This window comes from Schistocerca nitens, chromosome 9 (assembly GCF_023898315.1).
Source record: "Schistocerca nitens isolate TAMUIC-IGC-003100 chromosome 9, iqSchNite1.1, whole genome shotgun sequence".
Taxonomy (NCBI): domain Eukaryota; kingdom Metazoa; phylum Arthropoda; class Insecta; order Orthoptera; family Acrididae; genus Schistocerca; species Schistocerca nitens.
Genome location: NC_064622.1, coordinates 211585918 through 211610292, shown reverse-complemented (window position 1 = coordinate 211610292; position 24375 = coordinate 211585918). Strand labels below are relative to the sequence as shown.

Here is a 24375-nt window from a genome sequence, read left to right as displayed (position 1 = left end):
CCGAGCGGTTCGAGGCGCCTCAGTCCGGAACCGCGCGACTGTTACGGTTGCAGGTTCGAATCCTACCTCGGGCATGGATGTGTGTGATGTCCTTAGGTTAGGTAGGTATAAGTAGTTCTAAGTCTAGAGGACTGTTGACCTCAGATGTTAAGTCCCATAGAGCTCAGAGCCATTTCAAACATTTTGAGTAAGGGAAAATATTCTACTAATACACTCCTGGAAATTGAAATAAGAACACCGTGAATTCATTGTCCCAGGAAGGGGAAACTTTATTGACACATTCCTGGGGTCAGATACATCACATGATCACACTGACAGAACCACAGGCACATAGACACAGGCAACAGAGCATGCACAATGTCGGTACTAGTACAGTGTATATCCACCTTTCGCAGCAATGCAGGCTGCTATTCTCCCATGGAGACGATCGTAGAGATGCTGGATGTAGTCCTGTGGAACGGCTTGCCATGCCATTTCCACCTGGCGCCTCAGTTGGACCAGCGTTCGTGCTGGACGTGCAGACCGCGTGAGACGACGCTTCATCCAGTCCCAAACATGCTCAATTGGGGACAGATCCGGAGATCTTGCTGGCCAGGGTAGTTGCCTTACACCTTCTAGAACACGTTGGGTGGCACGGGATACATGCGGACGTGCATTGTCCTGTTGGAACAGCAAGTTCCCTTGCCGGTCTAGGAATGGTAGAACGATGGGTTCGATGACGGTTTGGATGTACCGTGCACTATTCAGTGTCCCCTCGACGATCACTAGTGGTGTACGGCCAGTGTAGGAGATCGCTCCCCACACCATGATGCCGGGTGTTGGCCCTGTGTGCCTCGGTCGTATGCAGTCCTGATTGTGGCGCTCACCTGCACGGCGCCAAACACGCATACGACCATCATTGGCACCAAGGCAGAAGCGACTCTCATCGCTGAAGACGACACGTCTCCATTCGTCCCTCCATTCACGCCTGTCGCGACACCACTGGAGGCGGGCTGCACGATGTTGGGGCGTGAGCGGAAGACGGCCTAACGGTGTGCGCGACCGTAGCCCAGCTTCATGGAGACGGTTGCGAATGGTCCTCGCCGATACCCCAGGAGCAACAGTGTCCCTAATTTGCTGGGAAGTGGCGGTGCGGTCCCCTACGGCACTGCGTAGGATCCTACGGTCTTGGCGTGCATCCGTGCGTCGCTGCGGTCCGGTCCCAGGTCGACGGGCACGTGCACCTTCCGCCGACCACTGGCGACAACATCGATGTGTTGTGGAGACCTCACGCTCCACGTGTTGAGCAATTCGGCGGTACGTCCACCCGGCCTCCCGCATGCCCACTATACGCCCTCGCTCAAAGTCCGTCAACTGCACATACGGTTCACGTCCACGCTGTCGCGGCATGCTACCAGTGTTAAAGACTGCGATGGAGCTCCGTATGCCACGGCAAACTGGCTGACACTGACGGCGGCGGTGCACAAATGCTGCGCAGCTAGCGCCATTCGACGGCCAACACCGCGGTTCCTGGTGTGTCCGCTGTGCCGTGCGTGTGATCATTGCTTGTACAGCCCTCTCGCAGTGTCCGGAGCAAGTATGGTGGGTCTGACACACCGGTGTCAATGTGTTCTTTTTTCCATTTCCAGGAGTGTATTTGTCGAATTTAACTGACTTTTGCTCTAAAGTAGATTATCTTCAAAAGAATCACCTTCAGGGTTCGTCAACCGGTATTTTTGTGGCTAGAAGATTCCTAAGGCTTTTCTATTAATGTCGTACGTAACGAAGTTACCACTGCAAGGCTGAACGTGGTAATGTGAGGAAAAAAAGAAGATGCGACTGAGAAAAATTAATTACTTAGAAGTACCATGCAATTTCTGTTATTCTCCCTAACTTAACTACTTAATTTCGTGGCAAAAGTTTTGCTAAAAAGAGATCTAATTTGCATATTACCGCAGCGTCTATGTTCTCTTGAGATCTAAAGAAATGATCGCAGTAAACTAAATTACGAGGCGTTTTCAATAGGTAGGGAAATGTTAACTTTGGGAAGAACTTAATTTATACCTCTTCTTTAATAATGTGACGTAGAGGGAGGTGTAAGCAGGTGAAGAACGAACGCTAACTTCACCTAATGAAGGTCTATTCAGCACTTACACATACAAGAGCGCGGAGCTAACTGCCTCCGGCCAGAACAAAAGGTGCAAATGGCTCTGAGCACTATGGGACTTAACATCTGTGGTCATCAGTCCCCTATATCTTAGAACTACTTAAACCTAACTAACCTAAGGACATCACACACATACATGCCCGAGGCAGGATTCGAACCTGCGACCGTAGCGGTCACGCGGTTCCGGACTGAAGCGCCTAGAACAGCACGGCCACAGCGGCCGGCGGGCCAGAACACATACGGTATATATGCAGCTGCAGAACATTCCTGTATAATGATTCTCGACATTTGTAAATACTTCTAGAATTTACTCGAACCGAAGACTGAAATTCAGATGAGTTTTGAACTGACGACCCTCCATGCAATAATGTAGTATCATAACCACCACACTAGGGCGACTGCACTACTCTGTTTTTTCTGCAACAATATTATCGTCTTGAAAATAGCCCCAATTAGATATACTGTTACACCAGCGCTTTTTCCAATGCCCCAAACTTTGCTGTATCTCAATCATTTCGATAGTTATTAGCTCTCTCTGGGATCCATTTTTACTCACACCTATGCTTGTAAGGTCCGCTGCTCGTGGTCTCGCGGTAGCGTTCTCGCTTCCCGAGCACGGGGTCCCGGGTTCGATTCCCGCCGGGGTCAGGAATTTTTCCTGCCTCGAGACGCCTGGGTGTTGTTGTGTCGTCCTTATCATCATCATTCATCCCCATCACGGTCGGAGGAAGGCAATGGCGAACCACCTCCACTAGGACCTTGCCTAGTAAAGCGGTGCGGGTCTCCCGCATCGTTCCCCTACGCTCTGTAAAGAAGCATGAGACTTCATTTCATTTCATGCTTGTAAGCCGACGGGACTTATTTATATAAACAGAGAATCGTCCCATGGGGCCATGTATGGCGCATATGAAGGCTAGCGCACCATTTCAGTATTCCTTCTGCTCGTCAACGAGCAACTAAATGTAACAGCTGCATTATAGTGGTGCAAAAGCCATGAATTGTTTCACCATCAATCCGGGCATATTTTCGGATTGCTTCACGCAAAATGCATTGGACTTGTAAGAAGTACTCATTGATCATTGTGCTTTGTAGGACGAACTCATGGTGCACCATGTCGTTAAAACTGAAGAACGCAGTGAGGATAACCTGAACTTCTGACCGCATTTTTTGTGCTTTCCGCCCATAATGCTTCCACGTGGAAGACTGAGTGTTATATCCGTAGACTCCTGCTGCGTCACGTGTTTCGCTCGCTTCAGTAGTTCTGCACAGTTACTGATCTCGTCTAGCGACTCCTTGCATACGTCACTATTTGTCTTCGAAACTCAACAATTTTTGACCGTATTTTCATGTCGCACATCAGAAAAAAATTGTTTGACATGAGTCGGTTTGTATGATAACATCATCAGGGACTTTACGATCATCCATAATAATTTCTCTCACATTTTTCACGCTGTCCTCTGTTGATTATACATCGGTCCTTCGGAAAGCTTATTTAACTCATGGCAGACTCAGCAAAGGAATGTTCGACGTTTCTGAAAAATTGCTTGCTGTATTCCACTCTTACAACAAAAATGGTACAAATTCTCGAGTATACTTTTATACAAAATAAATAATCGCCGATACTGCCACAATATAAAGTCTCCCACAGCTGAGAACAGGCAGATCTACGATAAGACTAACGCTACACATACTTTTCTGACATGTTTAACAACACAACAACTATAAAATCTCGCGAATCGGTCTAACACAACGCACGAAAATGCAGAATTCCTGTTACTTTATGAAGATACCTCGGACAAGTGTTCTTTCCTACAAATGTATTGTTTTATATGTTCATTTGAATACTCAGCTGTTATCACAGGGAGATATCTACTGTACTGCTTGTATTGGAGTAAGAGACCGCTGTCTGTGAGGGAGAGACGATGGAGTAGGTAGTTTGTGTGGTGTGCTGTGTGAAGCCACCAAGAGGTAGATTAATGTATGTATGTCAATATTGTTGAACCTGGAAACTAAAGTCTTCAGGCAAATACGGTAAAGATTTACTCGTAAATAATTATGATTCGTGTTTTTGCCAGCGCGTTAGTGTAGATGACTTGGCTGATAACTTATAATTGTTGGATAGCCCCGGAGTGTACGTAAACGATTTTGAGATAAAGACTGATTAGATATTTCATTTTTGTAATGCTTTTAAGATTTGTTGACAGGTCTATGTAACTTGATGCTTTACATTTATGTTGGATTAATGAAATTAGATAATACTTGCTGTTTAAATCTCATTGTTTGGGAATCAGTTGTGAGTAATGTGTCTTCAATTGGCAGATGTTTTTGAAAAACCAAACATAACCAGCAATATAGTTTTGCAAAAAAAAACTGAGTGCAAGTAATGAACCACAATCAGTACCGCCTCCCAGTCCAGATCATATATTTTTTTATAAGAAACTGAATTTTCTTATATGTTCTCGTTTATCAGCCAAAAGAATTTCAAGCGCATTTCAACTATTACGACAGGCATTGCACACCGTTGAGCCTGTAGCTAGCATTCATATTTTTTATGAGAGTACAAAATATATCACGTTACTCCGTTGCTGCTTTAGAGGTAAGACAATTTAATTAATTTGGTATGTGCACAAGGACCAAAGTTATCAGTTTTGAACAGGGCCAGGTGATTCAATGCTTAAGGGGCTGAATGTATTTTGCAGGGACTGTATTTCGTTATTGGTATTGGGAGTTGCATTGCCCAATCGATTCGTCTAAAGTTCTGCTAACAGTAACACACATTAAGCACACCTCTTGCAGTTGCAATACGCAACACGACAATTGGAGTTCCGTACCAATTCCTCAGCTCAGACATCATTCAACATAATAGTAAAGTTATTGTATCATAGATTAAAGAAAATTACACACCTTACAGTTTCACTCAGCTTGAATCCACCTCTCATATGAACAAAGCCGTGCAGAATCAAATACCCCCTAATTACTATTGTGCAGAGGTCCTTCTTCACCTTTAAAGGGGTAAAACCTTCGCTATTTGTTTGACATCACTCTAGGAAGTACTCTATGTAGCGGCGTGATCTCGGTGACCTGTAGTTACGAACTTTTCCGGTCTCTGAAAATGAAGTGTTTCGTGTCGACAATGTTGCATAAAACATTCTGGGACTTCCTGTCGTGTCAGTTGGAGCTTACGACAGTCACCTCCATCGTCTCCGTCAGTAGTCAGCTGACTGTCTAAATTGATGCTGTGGTGGCCTTGTGTGCCCATAGACGGCTTGAGATTGGTCAGTAATTAGTAGTGCTGCTGCAGATGGTGTCAACGCCTGCGCTGGTGGCGCCACCGCTCCCGTAATAGCGTAAACATTGCGTATAATATCTCCGCCTCTTCCCTGTAGTGAGCTCGTTTCCATGCACCACAAAGCTTTTATCCGCTGTTGTGGCTGAAGTTCTTCTCAGACAATTTCTACAGCCTAATTACAGAATCCCAGTTTGTAGGAGCTTTGGACAAAACTTTCCATTCATCAAACAACATTTTGTGTTTGAGAGTCTGTTCTCAGTAACTTCAGATTCACACATTTCTCGATTTTTAATATGCCATTGATGTTCTCCACAGCAGTTGGAAATGGGTCACGGAGTGACCGATTTAATTGCTTCCGTACTCAGAAGAGGTGTTATAAATTCCAGGGGTCCTGAGGACGAGACTGTTCTTGACAGGGTGCAGCATCTCCTTTGTCCTCTTAGAAGATCGGAAAATGGGTCTCATACCTCATTTTCCCCAGACTCTGCCTATTTTGCTCGATGTAGCATCGTAGAAAGAAAGAAATACGATCGGCGGCTCATCTCGTGAATGTTCAACTTTTCACGTTTTAATTATTTATTTGTAATTTCTGCTACCAGTCACTTTTATTTGTTCCATGTGTCATCTAACATAATACAACGCGTTTCGAACATGTCCTGTTCATGATCAGGCGTTTATACATACATACAGAGAAATTTTACTTAAAATAAATTGTCTTAAACTAGATTAACACAGACCTTTTTGTGCATTATTCGTTTCTGTAGTGGCTGGGGTGGCATTTGAGGGGGGGGGGAGGGGGTCAGTGGATGGGCAGAAATCGATGTTGTTGTGATGTGATACATAACCAACAAGAAGAAAAACCAGCAGAAGACATCACTAACATCGGTTTCTGGCCATACACTGCCCACCTCTTCCCCCTCCCCCCCCCCCCCCCCAAATGCCACACCAGCCACTACAGTAACGAACAATCGAACAATGGACATAAAGTTCAAGGTTAATTTAGTGTAAGAAAATTTATTTTTAAGTAATATTTCTCTTTACCTGATGACGAACAGGACATGTTCGTAACGCGTTGTATTACGCTAGATTAAACATAAAACAAATAAAAGTGACTGGTAGCAGAAATTACAAATAAATAATTGTCCCACGCAGTCACGGTTCACAAACGTAGCCACTATGCTCGAAAATAACTTTCACATTTCCTTCAATGTGCGTGGACTAGCGGTACTTAAATGGCCGAGGCGTCAAGCCGACTTTTCGTTGTATTAAGATATCTAAAATTGACAGCATTCCTTCTTTCTCTGTCTCGTCGTTGTACTGGATGTTTGGGTGTGTATTATTATTTGAAGATAGTGCACTTAAGACGAATAGAGTTTTATTACTTCTTTTAATGTCAGTATTCTCCTGAGTAGCCTCTTCCGAGAGATGCAAATGGGAAACATTTTTATATCTGGAATATTTTCCCCATTATCATTAAAACGTATAATTGTGTAGCATGGCCTCAGGAAATATTGTGATGTTATAGACTCTGTTGCCTTTCAGTACTGCCTTAGTACCAGTATAACCAAGCCTTGTTGGTAAATGTTGGAAACACGATAATAGCTTGTATTACTTCAAAAGCAGTGTATTAGTGCAGCGTTTTCAGGCTCTGAAGCAGTGTTTTACCACAGTCTTTGTAGTCAAAGCTCTAACCATATTTTGGCTTTGTTACTTCCGGCTGATCCCTCCAACGTTTACTTCTGGACGTAACAGTGATACTGCATCGTTAGTGGATCACTCTCAGTATCTGAGGGTGCATTTCAGGTTAAAAGTTCACTGGTGTGCAAAATGTAAGCACAAAAGTAACTTTCACATGTTGCATCGCTAGCTCGATGAAACTTGGACCACAGGTGGAGAGAACTGTTGTAGTATTGTTCAGTACAGTACAGTACTGAAGGATACTTAAAGAAATACGCACTGAGACGAACCGAAATGACGCTTTTATACAAAGACAATAATTACACTGAACTCACTGTGTTTCATAATGTTTCCTGGACAATACAATAAGTGGGACATGGTTCTTAATAGAGTGTGTTTTGTGGGGTGCATTAGCTGTACCCACCTCTAGCCATATGAGAGTACATCCAGCATTGTCGAACGTGATCGGTTAGGTTGTGTAGAGTTATGGGGAAGCATAATGTTAAATGAACGTACTGACCTCAAAATCTTTGAACACCGTATACTACTGGTCAACGTTATTATATCACTTTACTCCTTACCTATGTACGTCTTTTCAGGTGTACATCGGCCCTGGCTTCATTTGTTATGGATGACAATGCGCAAACCAATCTACCACCGTAGATGGACTAGTCTGCCCATTCCCGCGACTTATATTCATCGAACACCTGCGTTGCACTGGAGACACGTACTGCCGTAGATCGATATGAACTTACGACTGTTCACCAGCTGTGAACCCCACTGGAGGAGTAATGAAATCCTGCACCACAGGAACTCCTCACCAACTTCATGGCTAGCATTGGAGCACATTACGGAGCATGCATTGCCTTCTGTGGTGATCACCCACTGTTATGAACCGTGCTCCCCCTTTTGTAATGTCCAAGGGACCATAATCAATCGCGATGACTTGTGTGTAGTTACTGTCTTTGAATAAAAGTGTCATATCTGTCAGTGACCTTATTATGCCGTACTGTAGCAATTTTTTCTACGGCTGGTGTAATTTCATCGTGTTATGTTACTTGCAAGTATCAGATTGTGCGAAAGTGACTTTCTTCCTTAAGTTTTTCACACCAACGTTGGTTCATAATCTCATATGACCTACCAGTTTCATTTTCGAAAGGAGTGGCACTCTCACGACAATCGACGGTGTGCTAGCTTACACACACAACACGCACACAGCAATACTCTTCATATGTGTATGCGTGTAAGCTGGCAAAATGTACATAATCGGAAAGGAGTTGTCACGCATACCACCAGGCAGAGGAGTCACAACTACCCTGACATATAGCTGCAGTTGCTGCGGAATATAATGTTCCTGTAACACCTCCATCAAATGAGTCTGCACTGTCACGAAAACGTGTTAATAGTACAATAAACAGATCAAATGAAAAAAGCGACTAGTGGCATATTTTACCACACACTATGAGTGGGAAGCCGATACTCTTCCTATAGAAGCTGTAAAGGCGGTGATAACTTGAAAACGATGCGAAGTATAAGCAGTGGGGTGCACTGTCAATAACTAAGCAGTTCTACTCGTGTCCTCACCTGTTCTGTCACTGTGTGAGCTGCCCAGCAGTAGAGATAGACCTGGCCTCCTGGAATGGGCAGAAACGACATCGAGCTGAACGCTGCAGAAAGGTCCTTACTCTGGAATGGAAATAAGTTTGTTATGTCGGTACTTGTCAGAAACAAGAAAGAAAAATATAGTAAATATTTTTAAAATCTTTCAAAACTTCTATTGAAAAGCAATATATATCCTAGAACATCTTCATTAATTTCTCTCAGCGAGTGTAATAATCTCAGAACAAAAATGTGACGTATACGAAACCCAGAAATAAGATAGTGTCGAACTTCCTGACAGATTAAAACTGTATACGTGACTGAGACCCGAAATCGGGACCTTTATCTCTGCTGACACATCCACCTCGTTGCTGTACATCCGCCAGTACCTGATCTCTTTCCTTCGAAACTTTACATACGCTCTCCTATGAAACTTGCAAGACTAGCACACGTGGAATAAAGGATATAGTGGAAACATGGTTTAGCCCCAGCATCAGGGATGTTCGCTCTGCAGCTTAGTGTATGCGCTGACATGAAACTTTCTAGCGGATTTAAACTGTGTGCCGAACCGACACTCGAAGTAGGGACCTTTTCCATTAGCGGAAAATTGCTCTACCGACTGAACAAAGGTCCAAAGTTCGAGTCTCAGCCCAACAAACAGTTTTAATTTTCCAGGAAGTTTAATATCAACGAACTCTCCTCTGCAGAGTGAAAATTTCATTCAAAAAATCATCATGATGTCGTTAGCCCACGGACGTCATTGCAGCTACACAATTATTCGCCCATTCCAGTTCTCCTTAGATCATTTAAAGCACAAAGAATGTCCCAATCATTTGGAGGTAGGCTAACACAAACGACAGAGGATAATATACAGATGCTTTTGAAATAGTAAACCTGTATTTGGGAATTAATTTTTCAAAGTGGTAGTAGGACATGAATACTAAATACTTGGGTGGAACGCGTTTTTAAACTTCTTATATTTTTTGACAGACAGCACAACAACATTGGGATGTAACCTTGCAAAATAGTACGCAATAGTCTGCAATGAGACGAAGGTAGACATTAACACCGTTCGTAGATCATGAAACAACATTACTCGTTGCAGAAATTTACAGTCATGTATATTATGTATAACTGAACAATATGTAAGGCCCAGAAAACAGAGTGAATGCGCCACTACCCTGGGATCATGCGTAGGATATTTTAAGGTTACAACTACGGATATGAAGCTACAGCGCCTGGGTGGTAGCAACACAGCACAAACTAATCGGTGTTGCTGAAGATTTATTTTAAAAAGGCCTAATTGTAGAGGGACAGTTTTGTCGTAAATGGAGACTGTAAGCGAGCGCTAATAAAACTGCCGAAAAGAATTTTCGGAGAAAGCATGTGTGGCGATGTTTAAAAATACGGTCCACCGTCTCTGAACATGTATTTTTGCCAACATATCTAAGGTAGATAAAAGTCACCACCAGCTACACTGAAGAGCCAAAGAAACTGGTACAACTGCCAAATATCGTGTAGGGCCCCAGTATGTACGATGAAGTGCCGCAGCACTACGTGGCATGGACTCGACTAATGTCTGAAGTAGTACTGTAGGTAACTGATACCATGAATCCTGCAGGGCTGTCCGTAAATCCGTAAGAGTACGAGGCGTTGGAGATCTCTTCTGAACAGGACTTTACAAGGCATCCGAGATGTGCTCAATAATGTTCGTACCTGGGGAGTTTGGTGGCCGGCGGAAGTGTTTAAACTCAGAATAGTGTTCCTGGAACCACTCTGTAGGAGTTATGGACATGTGGGGTGTCGCGTTGGCCTGCTGAAATTGTCTAAGTGCGTCGGAATGCACAATGGACATGAATAGATGCAGGTGATCAACAGGACGCTTACGTGCGTGTCACCTGTCATTGTCGTATCTAGACGTATCAGGGGTCCTATATCACTCCAACTGCACACGCCCCACACCATTACAGAGCCTGCACCAGCTTGAACAGGAATTCGACTACATGGACGACAATTTGCGCCCCCATCGTGCACATCTTGTGAATGACTTCCTTTAGGATAAGGCCATCGCTCGACTAGAATGGCCAGCCTGTCCTCTAGACATGAAGCCTATCGAACATGTCTGGGATACATTGAAAAGGGCTGTTTATGGACAACGTGACAGGTCAACGACTCTGACGTATTTACCACGAATCGCCGTTTAGGAGTAGGACAATTTGGACCGACAGTGCGTTCATGAACTTGTGGATAGTATGCCCCAACGAATACAGGCATGCATCAGTGCAAGGGAACATGCTACTAGGTATTATGGGTACCGGTGTGTACAGAAATCTGTAGCACGACCTCTGAAGGTCTCGCTGTATGGTGGTACAACGTGCAATGTGTGGTTTTCATGAGCAATAAAACGGGCGGAAATGATGTATATATTTATCTGTGTTCCAATTTTCTGCACAGGTGCCGGAACTCTCGGAATCCGAGGTGATGCATAACTTATTTTAATGGTTCAAATGGCTGTGAGCGCTATGGGACTTAACATCTGAGGTTATCAGTCACCTAGAACTTAGAACTACTTAAACCTAACTATCCTAGGGCCATCACACACATCCATGTCCGACGCAGGATTCGAACCTGCGGTCGTTGCGGTCGCGCGGTTCCAGACTGAAGCGCCTAGAACCGCTCGGTCTCACCGGCCTTTTTTTTTAATGTGTATGAATAAAATTATCCCAGGGATATGGACACATCGACCTGTACATACGGCTCAGTGTGCAGAATGCCAGCTTGCGAGACATGGAGGTGAGCCAGATCCGAATAAAATTCGTGCCGCGTAGCTGTGGTAGGAGGACCCAGACGTGACGCATTGTTAGTGAGACATCAGGAACGAACGGAACTGTTTACGTGCCCATGGAAACAAGTTTAAACCTCTACGATAGACAAGTAAAATTTGAAGTCAACGTTACCAGAGGCATTACTAAAATCTGAGAAGCATATTGCAGTCACCTCTTGTTCGTCCACTGCTGACTTTAGATCGTCTCTTGTTTCATTAAAGTACATGTAGCGCTACGAGATTTGCGGAAGCCTGATTGATATACGTCGAGTAGATTGTTTGTGGTGAAGTATTTGTTAAAATGGTCATGGACTATTATTCTATTAAGGGATGAAATACTATTTGTCTTTATGTGTTAAAAGATTCCACGGCAGATTATTACTATTAATATTGAGCTGTTGCGCATGTTGATTCGATACATGTGGCACACTTTTATTCATTAATTTCCAGAAAAAACTAACATGTATTAAGAAGACAGTATATTCTCCTGAGTGAGGGTCTGTAGTGACTTGGCGTGTCAGAGCTGAATGGAAGACTCAACCTGGAAGTCCAGTTGAGAATATGCGGATGTACAATTGTTTCTATTGACGATGGCACGTAGTGACCTAAATCCAGGTAATGCAATAAACATCATTTGCGTCTGATTGGAGTACCCTTTACTACTTGTCAGTAACGGATAACTTCCTTGTGGTGGAACAGGAAATCTGATTTTGATTCATGCCATTGTTATGCAGGTCATTCTTGTTTCACTTTGCCGTAGCATGTAAACAGAAAATCTGTTTTTGCTTCATGGCATTGTTGCGCAAGTCCGACTTACATCGCATTGCCGTAACATGCAGCATATCCCCATTTCATGTTCAAGGATATACATCATTGTGGCAACCAAAAGACGGCAGTCTGTGCTACATAGCATAGTCCTTCACTCATATTCGTCAAAATCTGACTTACAAGGTTATGCCATAAGCCTCTTCAGATGTCAGCAGGGAAAGTACAGCTCTAAAAAGTCAACTCTAGACGTAATAACAAATCTTATCATTTTACGCTGTTCTGTATTTACGGCGGTATCATGACGGAATAACGAAATTCCCGCAGGAAACTACGAGCCAGGATCTGGGGTATGTGACGTCTAGTCAACCACGTTTAGAATTACTAGCTTTACTAGAATCTATCATAATTATACGAATCGTGCAATTTCGTGCCAGTGACCTTACACACCGTGAAGATTAGATGCATTATTAAATACTTACAACTCAAGTGCAACAAAGACCACGAAATATTCAGAAACTGAAGTTTGTCACTTACATATGTGGCTTGAAATAATGACGAACACGCAACGAGGACGCTGCAGACAAACTGCGTCATTGCGATGGGGCTCATGGTGTTTTCCAAATGGGTGACGAACCTGGAAGGGAAATACATTTCTCGTCAACTGTCGATGTTTGTAGCAATGGTGTCTGTTACTATTCCTATTTCTGAAAATTCCTCTTCTGGAAACTACCATCTACAGCTAAAATACGTTACATTAGCACCAAGTGCCTGTAACTTCATAAAAGTAAAACACCTGCTGATATCTTGAATTATATACACTGCCAACAAAACCTTGCGCAAGTGATAACCAAAAATCATTCTCAGATACGGTTAGGAAAGATATAAAACAAATTTCCGAAAACTGAAAAGCAAACACATTAAGATATTCAATAAACAAAACTGGATGACGTAATATTTAAGGTAGCGTATTGAAATACTGTATGTAGCCGTGGTATAGCGGCAGCGTCTTCGGTTGGTAATCAAACAGGCATCGTGCTGGCTGAAAACCCACCACCGCTTAAAATTTGACTAATAATCAGCATTGGCGGCCGAAGACAACTGGCGTAAGAAGTCACCCTCATTCTGACAATGGCCTTGTCAAAGAGGAGGAGGAGCAAACAGAGGTTCAGGGCACTAACTTGTCCTTGGAATGTTGAACTGCCCCTAAAGGCGAAAGAATCAGCGAAGGTCAAATGCATGAGGCTGCAGAAGATAATCTAAACCACAGCACTGATGACACACAATGTGTACCTACAGGATATGTAACCTGTGATTGAAAAAGTATCATGATAATCTCTCCATTGACAAAATATTTCCGAATAGTCCCCCATTCGGATCTCCAGGAGAGGAAAGAGACAACAATTTCTGGTCAGATAAGTATAGGGTAATATCAACAGCATAAAAAAATTATAATGTTAGCAGGATTCGCTATGATTAGGAAGGTAAGGCAGAGAGTGAGTTACTGTGAACGGTTCTGTGATGGAGTTGTTCTCATCAGAGCGACAGCAACTCAACACCGACAACGATAGTACAGATATATATGCCGACGTCACAAGCAGAAGATGAAGAGAAAGTATATGAAGATATTGAAAAGGTAATGCAGAATGTAAAACGACTTGAAGATACAATAGTCATTGGGGACTGGAATGCAATTGTATGGGAAGGTGTAGAAGAATAGATTACAAGAGAATTTCAGCTAGGAGCAAGGAATGCAAGAGGAGAAAGGTTAACTGAGTTCTGTAGTAGCGAATACCCTGTTCAACAATCACAAGAGGAAGAGGTATACTTCGAAAAGGCCTTGAGATACAGGAAGACTTCAGTTACCTTAAGTCATGGTCAGGTAGAGATTCCGAAATCAGACACTGTATTGTAATGCTTACCCAGGAGCAGATATAGACTCAGATTACAATGTAGTAGTGAGGAACAGTAGGTTGAAGTTTAAGAGCTTAGTCAGGAAGAATCAGTATTCGAAGACGTGGGACACAGAAATACTAAGGAATGACGAAACATGCTTGAAGTTCTCTAAGGCTGTAGATACAGCAATTTAGAATAGCAAAGTACGCATATAGTTGAAGAGGAACGGAAGTCTCTAAAAAGGGCAATCACGGAAGTTGAAATGAAAAGCGTAGGTACAAAGATGGTAGCTGCGAAGAAACCACTGGTAACAGAATAAATACATCGGTTGATCGATTAAAGGAGGAAATACAAAAGTGTTTAGGGAAATTTAACGAAAAAAAAAATACAAGTGGCTGAAGAATGAAATAAACAAGAAGTACATGGAAGCTATGACGAAATGGCTACATGAAAACTGTGCATAAATTTAAAAAGAAATGGTTGTCTTAAGCATGCAGGAAAGTCAAAACGACCTTCGATGACAAAAAAAGCAGGGCTGGTAACATTAAGAGTGCAACTGAAATTCCAGTGTTAAATGCAGGGAAGAAACGGATAGGTGGATAGAGTACATTGAAGGTTTCTTTGAGAGGGAAGATTTGTCTGATGAGATAGAAGATGAAACAGGAGTCGATTTAGAAGAGAGACGGGATCCAGTGTTACAATCAGAATTTAAGGGAGCTTTGGAGGACTTAAGATCAAATAAGGTAGAAGAAATAGATAGCATTCAATCAGAATTTCTAAAATCATTGGTGAAAGTGGCAACAAAACAACTGTTTACGTTGGTGTGTAGAATGTATGAGTCTGGTGACATACCCTCTGATTTTCGGAAAAATATCATCGACACAAGAGCTGACGTTTGTGAGGACTATCGCACAATCGGATTAACAGATGATGCGTCCAACGTTTTGACAAGAATAATAATCAAATGAATGAAAAAGAAAACTGAGGATGTGGTACATGAGGATCAGTTCGGCTTCAAGAAAGGTAAAGTCACCAGAAAGGCAATTCTTACGTTTCGGTTGATAATGGAAGGTATAGTACAGAAAAATCGACAGTTTAAAAGAATTTTTAGACTTGGAAAAAGCGTTCTAGAATGTAAAAAGGTGCAAGATGTTCGAAATCGTGAGAAAAATAGGGTAAGCTACAGGCAGAGATGGGTAATTGACCAAGAGCGAAGTCCTCGGATTAAAAATGGCATACGACAGGGCTGTTGTCTTTCGTCCCTACTGTTCAATCTGAACATCGAAGAAACAGTTATAGAAATAAAAGAAAGTTTCAGGAATGGAATTAAAATTCAAGGGTGCAAGAATATCAATGATAGTATTCCTTGGTGGCATTGCTATCCCGAGTGAAAGTGAAGAGAAATTACATGATCTTATGGCTGGAAGCAACAGTCTAATGAGTACAGAACATGTATTGAGAGTAAATCGAAGAAAGATGAAACTTATGATAAGTAGCAGAAATGAGAACAGCGAGGAATGATGGTCACGAAGTAGTTGGAGTTAAGGAACTGTACCATCTAGGCAGAAAATTGCCAATGACGGACGGATCAAGAAGGACATAAAAACCAGTTTAACACTGGTCAGATATGGACCAATTTTTCCTCTCAATCTCATATGTGTTGAAGTTACAGGCAGCGCTGCACGTGGTTACCATGCGTCCTGAAGCGTATTTCATCCATTCTTCACAATGAATCACGTGTGCAAACTGCGCGATTCCTACCGTCGCCCGTAGATGCGAATGATCCAGAATCTACTACTCACTGGAGCAACCGGCTGAGATTATTGCAGATGGAAGGGCTTGTGGGTGCCTTGCGTCATGCGGTTGACTACTGACGGTTACTGCCACACCACATATGCCTTTCCCTCGTAGTAGTAGGCCTTCGTTGCGTTGTTTACAGCAGAGTTTTTTCACACTACCCGGAGTCCCTAATCGTGTGCTACTAACGTTTTGCATGAGCAGCACAACCTCAGTTGCCTGACTGAGCAGATCGCTGTACTGCTACGACTGATGTCATCACCACCAATAGTGTCGTGGAAATTGCGGCCACTCGGACATTGGCGATGAACTGCAACAGTAAGACGGTCTACGCCACAGAATTTTACTGCATATTGCTCGTCATTAGTAAACGTGCTCATATCTCAAATGGCATTGGTTGCCGCACATAAAATACATGAATTTCTCTTCTAGACTTGACCGATGCTAGTTTATGCAGGAACATCTGACACTTTTTTAAGTGCTATGTGTATTAAGTGCATACAATAACTGCAAGTAGTTCCTCTTTGGTGATCCAGACGATCATCTCTAAAAGAGGGGCCCGACTTGTATAGGTTTTACTGCCGAGATCAGAAGAGCAAATGGGTCACCTTTTGTCCGACGGGGGCAATTTTGTTCCGTTATTTACTAGCATGGAATTTACAATAATCACTCTTTATCATAAAATGAAATAAAGCGTTGGTTTCGTCATACGCATGGTGTTTCAGAATTCATGTTACACACTCTAGGGACTGTAGAGGTGACTTAGTGCAGGGAGTTTTATATAGGAACCCATGTCCGAAGACGTCATCCAAAGACGCTACAGAGTGTAAAAGTTGTAGGTGCCGGCCACTGAAAGTGTACGTATGTACAGGGTGATTCCTGATGCTGTTACAAACTTTCAAGGGTGATGGAGACCAGTAAATGTATCAATTTGAGGTAAGAGTCCCGTTGCGGAATCAAACGAGTCGAAAGTGATAAATGAAAATCGTTCTGATACCTCTGACAGTGGAATGCACGTACCTTTACTATTTTTGCTAAGACTATAGGGAATGCAACTTCCGGAAGTGGTAGTATCGACCAAGACAAGAAAAAACGTGAAGTAAACATGGCCTCCAGAATGTATATCTGTGGAGCTAGGAGCATTTGTTCATCTTCGGTAATGTGTAACACAACTACTTTAATGAAGGGACGCACTTTAGAAAATATGTTTACTAGGCATTTTTTCTCGTCTTGGTTCATACCACTACCACAGAAAGTTGGATACCCTACGATCTTAGCAACAAAAGTACCGGTAAATGTATTCAACATAAGAGATATCAGAACGTTTCTCACTTCAAACTTTCTAGTCGTTCGTTTCCGGTACACGTAACTTCACATCAAACTGATATATTTATTCTGATTCACCATCCTTGAAAGTTTGTAACATAATCACAGAAGTACCCTGTAGATACATACATTTACAGGCGCCGGCACCTGCAACTTTGAATCACTGCCGCTTCGGTGGATGACGTTTCTGGACATGGGTTCCCAAGTGGAGCTTGATCTATTAAGTAGCCTCTACAGTATCTACAAGTGTGTAACATCAATATTGAAACACCCTGTATATATGCTAACATGGACCAAGTTATCAGATTCTCGTAGCTCCTGTTTTCATCAAATGAGGTCAGTGAGGGAAGCAGTGTCCCAGGTGCACAGGGCTGGTGGAGTTATCGACATGTAGGGCTAACAGTCGCCCACCATTGCAGACACTGAGTCTCACAGACTTTGTCGAAACTGTTCATAAAGTATTACGGATTATGAAAATAAAAAAAGAACAGCTGGGATAGCAGCACGCGTTAACAACAGCGCTTCCTGGATTCGGGGAGAAGCGCTAATACGAGCTTGAATCCGCCCGGCGGATTAACGAAGAGAACCGGTATAATGGTCAACCTGGATGTGGTTTTTAGGCGGTTTCTCACATCCGACGAGGTGGATACTGGGCTGATAGGCAAGTATTGCCTCCAGTACACGATTTCTAAACATTTTGAAAACGTCATCACATTTTCACATGTGATAACATTAGACGCAGACCCGATGGGTACATGAATAACATGGCGAGCCCGTGAAGATACGGCACATGCTAGGAAAAAAATAAGGCAACCTATGTTAGCAACTAAAACTCGTCACATTAAGAACTAAGGGGCTTTAGAAATCTGAATTCCACCAAATTTCGCAACGTACACTACAAGAGTGGGTCGAACAGTAAAAAATCGCAGCGCACTGTTTTTCAAAGACTAGTGTATCATGAGCTACACGGTGGGAGGTAGAAAACTAACACAGAGTTTTTGGGCAATAGAGAATGAACTCACCGTCGTATCTGAATGGGCTGAACATTACAACAAGCATGAAAATTTTGTAGAAATGCGCTGAAAAGTAGTAGGGAAAACTACTGTAAAGGCGCGTTGCCTGAGATTAAAATTAATCGAATGAATATTAAACGGAATTGCATAAAGCAGTGTTGTGTCAGCTAGATTATCACTAAACTTAATTCAGATAACATTTTGACAATCCAACTGTGTTGCTTGGTGGCTTACATTGTTTAGTGTGAGGGTATATCAACTAGTGAATTTTTGGTCAACTTTGTTGATAGTGTAAAGCAAACAGTATATGTCGGTAATATTGCACCGCAACTTCTTAATAACACAATTTAAACCAGAATGTAACGGAACATGGTAATAAAAACTTGCTACAACTTGTAATGCATAATACGTCGTTCAGCAATGTTGAATTAGTACGAGTGTATTCTACAAATGCTCAAAAATACACAGAGTCTTCTCCGGTTATCTTCTATTCCCAATGCTGCACAACCACTCACCGTGTTTTACGGGCTATAAGACGCGTTTTTTTCTTCGAAAACTTGGCTCCAAATTTACGTGCCTCTCATACTCGAAAACAACACAAAAATGTCCAGCGTTTGATTTAAAATTCCCTCTATTCAAAAAAATGGCCATATGTTACATGGCGCGGGGAACCTATCTCTATCTAGCAACAGTGGATTCAACTGGCAGTGCACCGATGCGACGAACATGAGTTGCGATGTTTGACGAACATGAATTGTGGGGATTCACAAGGTTACTATCACTTTCTCCCTCGCACCCTGCCCTCATAAACTAAGGTCACTGTCTAGCCAATGATGTGTCACTGCTATCCAATTTGCCAGCAAAAGCAGATTAGAAAGTGATTTGTGCTATATGAAACAGAGTTAGTAGCTAGTTCCATAATGGAAAAAATGTATGGTATTCAAATGATGCAGGCTTTAAACTGAAAGTAGTAGCATAATGCAGAAGAACATGGAAACAGAGCAGCTGAGCGGCATTTCCACCCTCTAACAATAGAAAAAAATGATTCGCCATTGGCGGAAGAATTGAAATAATTGAGGAAGACTAAATGAGCAAATAGAGGACTCGATGAAAAATAGCCTAAACTAGAAATTGACATATTGGAATGCATTCAAGAATATCGTCAAAATGGTGCTGGAATTAATACAAAAATGATTCAAATACACGCTCGTAAGCTACCGCTACAGTGGAACTTAACAGACTTTAAGGATGGAGTTGGTTGGTGCTACGTCTTTATAAAGAGTCACGGACTTGGCATACGAACCAAAAACAAAATACGTTAGAAAATACCACAAGAGTACAAAGAGAAAATAATACATTTCCATCGCTTTATTAATCAATATCAAAAGGAAACCAGTGTGGAAGAAAGCCAAATAGCGAATATGGACGAAACTCCTCAGACATTTGATGTGAAATTACGGATTATCAGAGAGTGGGAAAAAAGGAAAGGTGCTTTACTGAAGAAGAGTTCACTTCTTGTGCTAGATCAGTTTAGTTGTTGTTGTTGTGGTCCTCAGTCCTGAGACTGGTTTGATGCAGCTCTCCATGCTACTCTATCATGTGCTAGCTTCATCATCTCCCTGTACCTACTGCGACCTACATTCTTCTGAATCTGCTTAGTGTATTCATCTCCCTCTACGATTTTTACCCTCCACGCTGCCCTCCAATACTAAATTGGTGATCCCTCGATGCCTCAGAACATGTCCTACCAACCGATCCCTTCTTCTAGTCAAGTTATGCCACAAGATCCTCTTCTCCCCAATTCTATTCAATACCTCCTCATTAGTTATGTGATCTACCCATCTAATCTTCAGCATTCTTCTGTAGCACCACATTTCGAAAGCTTCTATTCTCTTCTTGTCTAAACTATTTATCTTCCACGTTTCACTTCCATGCTACACTGCATAGAAATACTTTCAGAAACGACTTCCTGACACTTAAATCTATACTCGATGTTAACAAATTTTTCTTCTTCAGTAACACTTTCCTTGCCATTGCCAATCTACATTTTATATCCTCTCTACTTAGACCATCATCAGTTATTTTGTTCCCCAAATAGCGAAACTCCTTTACTACTTTAAGTGTCTCATTTCCTAATCCAATTCCCTCAGCATCACCCGACTTAATTCGACTACATTCCATTATCCTCGTGTTGCTTTTGTTGATGTTCATCTTATACCCTCCTTTCAAGACACTGTCCATTCCGTTCAACTGCTCTTCCAAGTCCTTTGCAGTCTCTAACAGAATTACAATGTCATCGGCAAACCTCAAAGTTTTTATTTCTTCTTCATCAGTTTACTAGTCACTTGAATAGTTCTGTGAAAGAGAAACTGAGGCAGGAAAATACAGTTTGCTGCCATTACTGGAGAACTTATTTCATAATTGCAGCCTCTTGATGTATCGATAAATAAACTGTTTATGGTTTATATGAAAGAGGAGAGGAGAAAATGGATGAAATCCAGCATTTATTCACGCCGAAGGGAGCTTTAAAACGACCTACAATCAAACAAAAGTGTCAGTGGATAAGGCTGTCGTGGTTTAGAGTAAGAGAGGACATTATTCTTACATCTATACAAAAGTGTGACATAAGTAACGCTATCGATGGCCGTGAATACCGTCTTATATTAAAAGAGACAACTATGACGACGAAGAGGAAGAAGAAGAAAGTTCAGATGACAGTTTTTAGGGATTTTAAAGGCAATTTCGGTTTTACGATCTAAGAGTTTTTTTAGCGTGGCTTTGCAGTCTAATAATAAAAATAGTAAAAATGTTGTTTAAAAAAATTGCTTAAAAATTAAGGTCCTGCTTATAGTCTGTAGCGTTTTGTAGTCCGTACAATAAGGTACACATTATCCTAAACAGTATTATTATTTTCGGTTCATAGCTGATAAACGATGAAAAATTTTGCAAGATGTCCGTTATGCAGATGGAGAGAAATTCTGCTCTTTCGCTGCTACTATTAAAACCTATACATCGAATAAGAAAATACAGAAATAAAATGAAGGTTGAAAAGTAGGATTAAAAACTGACGATCAAAGGATACTAATGATAAGATTCACTGCTGACCCTCCTGTCATCACTGATGTTTGTTTCGTGGGGCGCTCAACTGCGCGGGCATCAGCACCAAGAAAAATTCCCAATCTGTAGACGGTCCAATCTAGCCACTTTTACTAATGATGATGACAACACGAGCACCCAGTCCCCTGGCTGAGAAACTCCCTAACCTGGCAAGGAATCGAACCTGGGACCCCATGGTCCAAAGGTAGCAACGATAGCCACTAGACCACGAGCTGCTGACCCTGCAATCTGTGAAAGTGAAGAAGAGTTATCAGTCATGTTGAATGGAAGGAAAAGTCAAATGAGTACCTCGGGGTCAGTATCAGTTACAGTAAATAAATTAAATTACTGTCAAATCCACTTTCATTAACATTATTTCACCATCAGATCAGTTATAAACGAAAATCTATAGTAACCGACCTCCTCTTAATTATAAGCTGCACCACGACCTCAAAAACTTTATAATTATAAATCCTGATAATTACAACTCTAAAAAGATTCCCTGATAACGGAGATATGCAAACAAAGACAAAGATTATGAGGAGCAGCAGAAACAAGATAAGCTGTAAACTTCAAATCAAAAATGATGCCTACGAAGTAGACGAAATTAAGGAATTCTACTATATATGATGGAAAATAACACGTGACGAACGAAGCAAGATATACGTACAAAGCAGACTAACAAATGCAAGGAGGACATTCCTTGCCCATAGAAGTCTGCTAATCACAAATGTCCAATTCAGTCTGACGGCCGGCCGAAGTGGCCGAGCGATTCTAGGCGCTTCAGTCTGGAACCGCGCGACCGCTACGGTCGCAGGTTCGAATTCTGTCTCGGGCATGGATGTATGTGACGTCCTTAGGTTAGTTAGGTTTAAGTAGTTCTAAGTTCTAGGGGACAGATGACCTCCGATGTTTAGTCCCATAGTGCTCAGAGCCATTTGAACCATTTTATCAGTCTGACGGACAAATTTCTGATAATGTATATTTTGAGCCCAGCATTGTGTGGTAGTAGTGAATCATGGAGTGTGGGAATACCGGAGTTTTTGAGATGTGGTGCTTTAGAAGGATGCTGAAATTTAGGTGAACTGGAATCGGCAAAGAAAGGAAGATACGGAAAAGACGTACAAGAAAAATGGTTCAAATGGCTGCGAGCACTATGAGACTTAACTTCTAAGGTCATGAGTCCCCTAGAACATAGAAGTACTTAAACCTAACTAACCTAAGGACATCACACACATTCATGCCCGAGGCAGGATTCGAACCTACGACCGTAGCGGTCGTGCGGTTCCACACTGTAGAGGCTAGAACCGCTCGACCACCCCGGCCGGCAAAGTACAAGAAGAAGGGCAGTATGATTGGATATGCGTTAAGATACTACAGAATAACTTCCATGTTACTAGAGGGAGCTGCAGACGGTACAAGCTATAGGGGAGAATAAAGATTGGAATACTTGAATCCTGCCTCGGCCATGGATGTGTGCGTTGTCCTTAGGTTGGTTAGGTTTAAGTAGTTCTAAGTTCTAGGGGACTTATGACCTCAGCAGTTGAGTCCCATAGTGCTCAGAGCCATTTTGGAATACTTGAAACAAATAACTGAGAACGTTTGGTAAAAGCTCTATTCTGAGATGAAGAGGCTGGCAAAAGAGAGATATTCTTGACGAGCCTCGTCAGATACCTATTGATATCTCGCCTCTTATCACAACGTTCGTCCACCGTACCTGAGGACCTTTTGATGAGCTTCGACGCAAACGCACAAGTCTCTGTACGTCTGGCTGCGTGTGTTGGCGGCCAGTGATGCGTCAGGACGACAACCGGCGGCGTTCGCCGCTGTCCCCAGCGCCACGATTCGCCCCGCCAGGATCTCCAGTTGGGCAGCCACCAGTAGCATGACGGACGCGAACAGGCAGTCGATGCCGTAGCTGATCTGGCTGAGCCACAGCCCCGCCACGCACTGCACGGCGTACGACAGCTCGTAGTAGCCGGTGTTGTTGTCCCAGGGGTGCTGCGCGAACGGCAGCCGCCGATCGCCCGCGTGCGCGAACACCGGCATGGGGAACCAGACGAAGCACTGCGAGAACATGAAGAGAAGCATGCCCAGCGTGAGGCGCGTGGCGCCCTGGCGCGAGCGCCGCAGCACGGCGGCCAGGGCGGGGTCCCGCGAGCAGACCTCGCTCTGCAGTGACATCAGCCGGTCCACGCTCCGCGCCAGCGAGTTGTAGCGCCGACCGTCTCGCGCGAAGAAGACGATCTTGACGAGGCCGCTGGCGTTCGTAAAGGTGTTCATCAGCACCAGCGTCGTCTGCTCCAAGTCCCCCCAGCTGAAGTAAACAGCCAGGAAGCCCTCCGCGGTGTTCCAGATGCCGAGTGCGGCTCCGTAAGCCGTGTACAGGTGGAAGGGCCAGGCCTCGCACAGCGGCCACAGCCCGAAAATGTAGAGGTGCCTAATGTTCAGCTTCAGCACTGACCGCCCGCTGGCTTCCCAAGACAGAGGGGTTTCTAGCTCGTCTTCCTGTTCACTCTGCATCACGACGCTTCTGCGAAGTGCCCGCAGTTACGAAACAATATAAATCACCTGCCAGGTTCGGATGACTCTTTACCAGCTAGGTAGATGGACGATGTATTCAGATCCTAAGCTGTAAGAAGCTAATGACTACTCAAGTCACTAACTGCGTCAAGTAACTCCCGTTGACATTTCCTCTCTATATATATAGGACTTCAACTGGTAAATAACTAAAGACGTCTATATGAGTCGTAAATTATCTAATATTACCGCAGCGTTTAGTAACTGGTTTATTCAGGATCATCTGTTTTTATTCTCGTCGGAGTTACATAATATAAACAAACGCAGTGCATCGATGCAACTAAATATTTGAAGCTGGTCGTCGTCCTTAGGTCGCATTAAATAAACTGTTAGTTTAAGATATTTAGCTTTGTCAACTCTCTTTTGT

At 42.9% G+C, this 24375-nt stretch overlaps 1 protein-coding gene across 1 annotated transcript in view; it reads right to left on the bottom strand.

Annotated features, from left to right (window-relative positions):
* Positions 1 to 23951, bottom strand: part of LOC126202939 (odorant receptor Or2-like) — a 40592-nt gene extending 16641 nt beyond the window's left edge. Inside the window, exons 1-3 of the mRNA XM_049937034.1 lie at positions 23146 to 23951; positions 12838 to 12937; positions 8697 to 8798 (exon numbers count right to left, since the gene is read on the bottom strand). Of these exons, the coding sequence (XP_049792991.1) occupies positions 8697 to 8798; positions 12838 to 12937; positions 23146 to 23951 (1008 nt within the window). The remainder of the gene's footprint in view (positions 1 to 8696; positions 8799 to 12837; positions 12938 to 23145) is intronic.
* Positions 23952 to 24375: the final 424 nt, after the last annotated feature.